The 6,000-nt window shown below is 46.5% G+C and overlaps 1 protein-coding gene across 1 annotated transcript in view; it reads right to left on the reverse strand.

Annotated features, from left to right (window-relative positions):
* GLIS1 (GLIS family zinc finger 1) overlaps positions 1 to 5,603 on the reverse strand; it is a 178,123-nt gene extending 172,520 nt beyond the window's left edge. Inside the window, 3 exon segments of the mRNA XM_059478526.1 lie at positions 4,773 to 5,156; positions 5,382 to 5,414; positions 5,417 to 5,603. Of these exon segments, the coding sequence (XP_059334509.1) occupies positions 4,773 to 5,156; positions 5,382 to 5,414; positions 5,417 to 5,603 (604 nt within the window).
* Between the last annotated feature and the right edge of the window lie 397 nt (positions 5,604 to 6,000).

A 6,000-nucleotide genomic window follows, 5' to 3' on the forward strand; every position in this document is an offset into this window, starting at 1 on the left:
TGTCACTCCACTTAGCCCAGTATATAATGACCTCCATTAGTGTAACATTCTAAAGACAGAACAAGTAATTTCTTTTTTTTAACTTCTATTCCTTCAAACAAAACTCAAATCAAATAAAAATTTTTCTTCCAATATTGGACTTATTTCCTTGTTGAGAGTAATCTGACATTATCTGTTATTCCATATAATTCTGCACAATAATAAAATAGATACAACATTTATTCCCTTCAGCTTTTCCAGTAGCTGTAGTTTTTGTCATGAAGCAGAAAAGAGTTTGTTTGCTTTTACAAGTACTGAATGCCTTTACATGACTGGTTGATCATTAGATTTCCTGGTTTGTATTTGCTAAATACTCTCCACTAATGATTCTTAAATTACAATGGATTTAATGATTAGATACAATTAAATTATTTTAAATTAAATCCATGAAAGTCCCATCTTCAAGTCAGTGACTGATTTTGCAACACAAATCATTAGAAGAACTTCCTTCAGCAGCAAGTAACTGCAAGTTATTTGCCTATTCAAGACAAGTAAGCATTATAGGCAGTTTAAGGGAGGAGAGGACAGTCACAATTTATTCCAAATGAATTTATGAACGCATTCTCCAATTTGCAGTTTCTTCTCCTTTCTCCCCTTACAAAACAAAATTAGGCAAAAAAGAGACCATGAAATAAAAATATAGCTCTGTAACTGCACATTCTGTTCAGACCAACCTTTCAATTCCTTTCTGTCTGCTACAAATGCAGCAAGGGAACTAGAGTGAAAATAAGAAATAATTACTACTGCAGCTCTACCTAAAACTGAGAGTTTAGAGATCACCATGAACCTGTCCCTGTCTCCTTATCAGCCCATAACATATTTATCAGCTCTAGGCAGTCACACTTGCTCCAGTGGGATAATTCAGGTGAACACAGATAAGGTGTAAGAACGAAAATGGCAATCAGGCCCAAGACCAGTCAATTCACCTAATAATTCATAAAATCAAAGTATACACTTCTGCTTGAGATCCCAACAGCATAAGCTGTTACTTTCACAAGGACAGTCCTGACAACCAAGGAAACAGTCACAGGGGGATTAAATGGCAAGATTTACCCCTCCTTCTCAACAGCAGAAGGAAATTAATACATTTCAATACATTGCTTGTGTGTTTGCTGAAAGCAGCTACAGTTAACAACAAACAAAAAAAAAAATCCAAGCCGTTTTCTCCTTGTCTGAATAAAACATACTCTCAACAAGGAAACATCCAACTACTGCAACTCGACCAGCTTATTGTTTTGCCCAGTGTAAGTTAATATCTGAAGTGGTTGCTGCAAAGGTCCGGGCCATTTGGATGATTTCCCAGTGGCACAGCTAACAGGATAAATCTCGTCATTTCTACTGAGTCATGAATTAGGTACACTGAACAATACTGGAAAAGAATGAAAAGGAGAAGTGTTTCCAGGTAACAACCATAATCAACGTCATTTAGAAACTGAGATATTAGGCATCTTTATAGATTACTCTTTTGTCACCACTAAAACCTTCCCAAAAGCTTCTTCCCTGTAGACAATAAGTATTTTGCTGTGTTACTTTCAAAACTGTAATACCGTAGCATGAAATTCAACAACGTGGAACCAAACCCACAGAATCCCAGGAAAACACTGTAAAATGGACTTTATACCTTATGGCACAGTCATTCTATGTCAAATGCCTCTAAAAAGCAGTGTCTGTATGCAAATACTCTGCCTTGTTACACACAGGGAAATCAATGACCAAGAAAAGCATGGTGCCTATCACAGCCAGCCACATCAGAAGGGGTTGGCTGGGTGAGAACTGGGCATTTATATTAAACAGCTCCCAAACAGAACAAAATATGAAGCACAAGTCCAAAACAGTGTTATTTTCAGCAAACAACCAACAGCTCCATCCTGAAAAGTTTAGACCCCAATGATCCAATTCCCAGAAATAAGCCTCACCACAACCCAAGTTTTTGTTTGGCTCTTCAGAAAGTCCAAAAGACTCGCTCAGGCACGGAAGCATTTTGCAGAATCATAACTTAAACACTGTGAAGCAGCACAGTAACACCACAGAGACACTGCAACAGCAGGATACTTCTTCCCCATTGTGATTACTTCAAAGCTGCCCTTTTTATTAGTAGAGCAGTGTATCATTTTGATTCATTCTTTTTGGGAAAAAAAAAAAATTTAAAAGTAAGACTTGTTTAGGAAAAAAAGACCTTACAGGCAACTATAAAAATCAGTTTTGCTCTTGTTTGAGAGCATCTTTTACACTCCCTACTTGCAGCTTTCAACTGTGGACAAACCAAAACCAGGAGGCACATTCTGTAATCTAACCCAGACTGCAGAGGGAATTACTGGGTACATAGCACTCTGGCACACGGGCACGATGCTCTGAAATCAAGCTGTCATCAGTTTCCTTCCCAAAACCTTTCACTGGGTAAATCTGAGTATTTCACTCACTTCCATATCTTAGCTTTATCTTGGTATATCACATCCACATGCTATCCCAGTCCTTTATCTTCCTCAGGAACCAGGGTTGGTGGGAGATGGTTTGCACAGCTCCTTGAAAGAGCAGCAGCTCTGCTGTCTGCAGCACAGCCCGCTTTAGACACACTCTGATTTGTGAGCTGGAGCACAGTGAGCACTCCAGAATGCCCCTGTGGACATTAAAGCACTTGCTGACACTGTCCAGGTCAGAAGGAGCAGCACATCCCACACATTTTAAATCAGACTTAGAATTTTACTTTAAATTTTACTTTCCCTAACTGCTCCTGAAAATGTCTTCTTGGGGGGGGGAAAAAAAGGCAAAATCAAACCAAACAAAAAACCCCAACAAACAACAGGAAGCCACCCAAAAAACTCAGTGTTGCCATCTTTGGAAAAATCCAACATTATCCATCAAATCCTCCTGCTCAGTTAAATGAGCCCTCTCCTGCCCATGGACACCTACTTACTGCCATGACTCAAGTCACCCATACACTGAAGCAACCACAAGGTAACACCCTGGACAGAAAACATGCTAAACAAAAACAGCAACAAAATGTAAAACGCTTTTTTTCCCCCAGTGGTGAAAATGGGAAATTGATCGGTCAGGACAGATGAATTAGGAACCTTCTCCCATGCCCACCTACATCTACTGTAAAAATCCCAAGTGAATGCAAAGTTTAATTCTTCCTCTTTCCCTCCCTAAATTCCTGCCCTCTTCAACAACAAGAGGGATATGCATGAAAAGAGGGCTAAACAGCTCAAAGGAAAAAAAATATTTTAAAAGTATTTCAACAGTTTTCCTGGACAGGGCAATGCATGGGCAGGGTTTTAAGCTAGTATGAACCCTGTCAGGTGGCACCAACCTCACCCGTGGGACCACAAAGGACTGGAACAGCCCTTGAGTCCCTTCCACAGGCACCATACAAGAGCTTGTAGCTCTCCCTTTATACTACGTGAATCCTCCTTCTCCCCCCTCCAAACAGGAGCCTGTGAAACAGACCTTCATTTCACTCCTGCCAAATATTAACAACCTCTTTTTTTTTTTTTTTTTTTTTTTTAAATCAGGAGAGAAGAATTGCAGCATTAACAAACAGAAAAATAAAAAAGGTAATTTATAACCTGCTGCTCCACTCTGTCTGTATTCAGTGGTGATGAACAAACACATCCTCGAGGCTGCAGGACAGACCTAGCACAGATCGAGGTGTTCATTAACATAACTCCGTGGCAGTGAAAGGTGCCATCACCCTAGGTAACAAGCTCACAAAAGAAAATGTCACTAGTCCAAGGGCATGCAGCCTACTTTTGATTTTCAGAAGAATGGACAGAACTGGAAAAAATCCCAGTGAGAACTGTCTTACAGAGACAAGATAACTGCACTTACATATCTAAAATAAAGAATGTGAATAGACTGATAAGAAAAGAAAAAAGAGAATTACCTTTTAACTTTACAGAAAACCTTATCTTAATGTTAATCACCTTAGGTGTACCTACGTCTCTGCAAGCGACTCTGTAGCATAAAGAAATGCTCCAATTCCCTCTGAGCCCATCCAGTGACAGAGGGATTATTTTAAAACTGAATTTTGATTAACGAATTTCAGCTGAGTTAACCAGTTATAGCTGAAAAGTGTAATGAACAGATTTTTAGTAAGCAACTCCTAACCCTACCTCAGTGCCACTTTCTTTAAGGATGGAGAGCTGAAAATCAGGCATTTGCTAACTAGCAGAATTTGACCTTTCGGGCACCAGGAGCTCCCAAGTCTGAGGATTCACCGCCTGAATCCAGCATTTGAAACACCTCCGTGAAATACAAACTATAAAATCCAAGCAATCGTGGTGAAACTGCTGAATAAGAATCAGGCATTTATTGTCAGCCAGGCACGCTCACAAACAAACACCCCACACGAACTCTCTGGCGCAGGACAGACCAGCCCAGTCTTCAGCACCAAGCCCAAAACCACCTTTGAGAAGTGACTGCATGAGCAGCACTTCAGGCTCAGGACAACTAAATAAGATGCTGGTCTCAAGATTTTTTAAATACTATTTTTTTTAAAATATTATTGAGAGACAGCTTCACGCTGGAAAAGTACAGTCTGGTTTATCCTGTCCCACCAAGGTGCTCAGAAAAAAAAAGTTTTAAAGCTTGAAGTTAAATAAACAAGTTAGGAAATACACTAAAGACCAGAAAGGGAGGAGGGAGGGGGGGGAAAAAGCTTGTTACGTTTTTATTTGTGTAGTGAATAAGTTTTTGGTGATGGTAGTGTTTAGTTCATGCATTTTCAAACTCACCCTTCACGCTTTGATGTTTCTGCTGCTGGAAATAATCTTTCGAGCCTCTAGCGCATCGCAGCTCCTGCGCCCTGGGCAGAATCGGAATCCTCTCAAATATGCTGGGTCGTTTGGGGATGAAATCTAGCAGAGGTGCTGACATCTCAGGGGGGCTCTGCTGAGGCTCCGTGTGGTCACCGCCGTTACTGACAGATACTTTAAAGGACATCTGAGGATTCAAGTGAGCTTTACCAGCGCCGGGACGAGCCACCCGCGGCAGATCCTTCTGAGACGCTCCCTGGCATTTGTCGCTCACCTCGACGCGGGCGCTGCCTTTCTGAGCCGCGGCGAGCTCACAGTGCATGTCCGCTTGCGGCTGCTGCTGCCCGGGCCCCCGCCGCTCTCCTGCACCGAGGGCACACGGGCTGTCAGCGCGGGCGGACCCGCCGCCGCTGCCCCCGCCTCAGCTCTGTGCCCTCCGTGCCGCCGCCTCCCGCCTCAGCCCCGCGCCGCCAACGGCCGGTAACCGCCGCGCGTGAGGCGGCGCAGCCCGCAAAGCTCACCCCGCAAACCTCACCCCGCTGCCCGCTGCCCTCATGCCGCGGCCCCCGCCCGCTGTCTCACACACACCGGCCGGACGGGGGAAGACGCGGGGCGCTCGGACCCCGGCGGCGGCTCGTCCGTGAGAGACGGGGCGGCCGATGCCGCGCGTCGGCTTCGCTCCCTCTCTAGGCAACACTGCCGGGCTGCTCGTAGCCGCTCCCGGGAAGGCGAGCGCGGCCGGGAGGGGCGGGGAGGGGACCCGGCACACGGGCGGGTTGTTTGGCGGCCGGTGCCTTTCAGCTGAGGCATCCGAACAGCGGCCGCCCCGGCAACCACGGACGCGGTGGCAAAGCGGGTTCGCCACCGCCGGGCTCGCCGCGGCCCCCGAGTCACCGGTCCCGGAGGGAAGGAGGGAGGGGGGAAAGCCCGGCCGGGCGCGGTGACAGCCGCGCCCCCGCGCTCCTACCTGGGAGGGGCCGCCCGGGGGGACGCGCTGCCCGCCGGCTCCCGCCGCCGCGCCGGGCGCACGGGCTCAGCCCCACTCCCCCGCCGCAGGGCCGGCTGCCAGAGCGCAGGCGGCCCGGGCCATTACCCTGGCGCGGCGGCGGGGCCAGCCGGGGCGGGCAGGGGGAGGGCTGTGCCGCCGGGGCCGCCCCTCGGGGTTTGGCAGCGGGGTACGCCCGCGGGACCGGTCCGGCTGCGCGTC

This window comes from Ammospiza nelsoni, chromosome 9 (genome assembly GCF_027579445.1).
Source record: "Ammospiza nelsoni isolate bAmmNel1 chromosome 9, bAmmNel1.pri, whole genome shotgun sequence".
Taxonomy (NCBI): Eukaryota; Metazoa; Chordata; class Aves; order Passeriformes; family Passerellidae; genus Ammospiza; species Ammospiza nelsoni.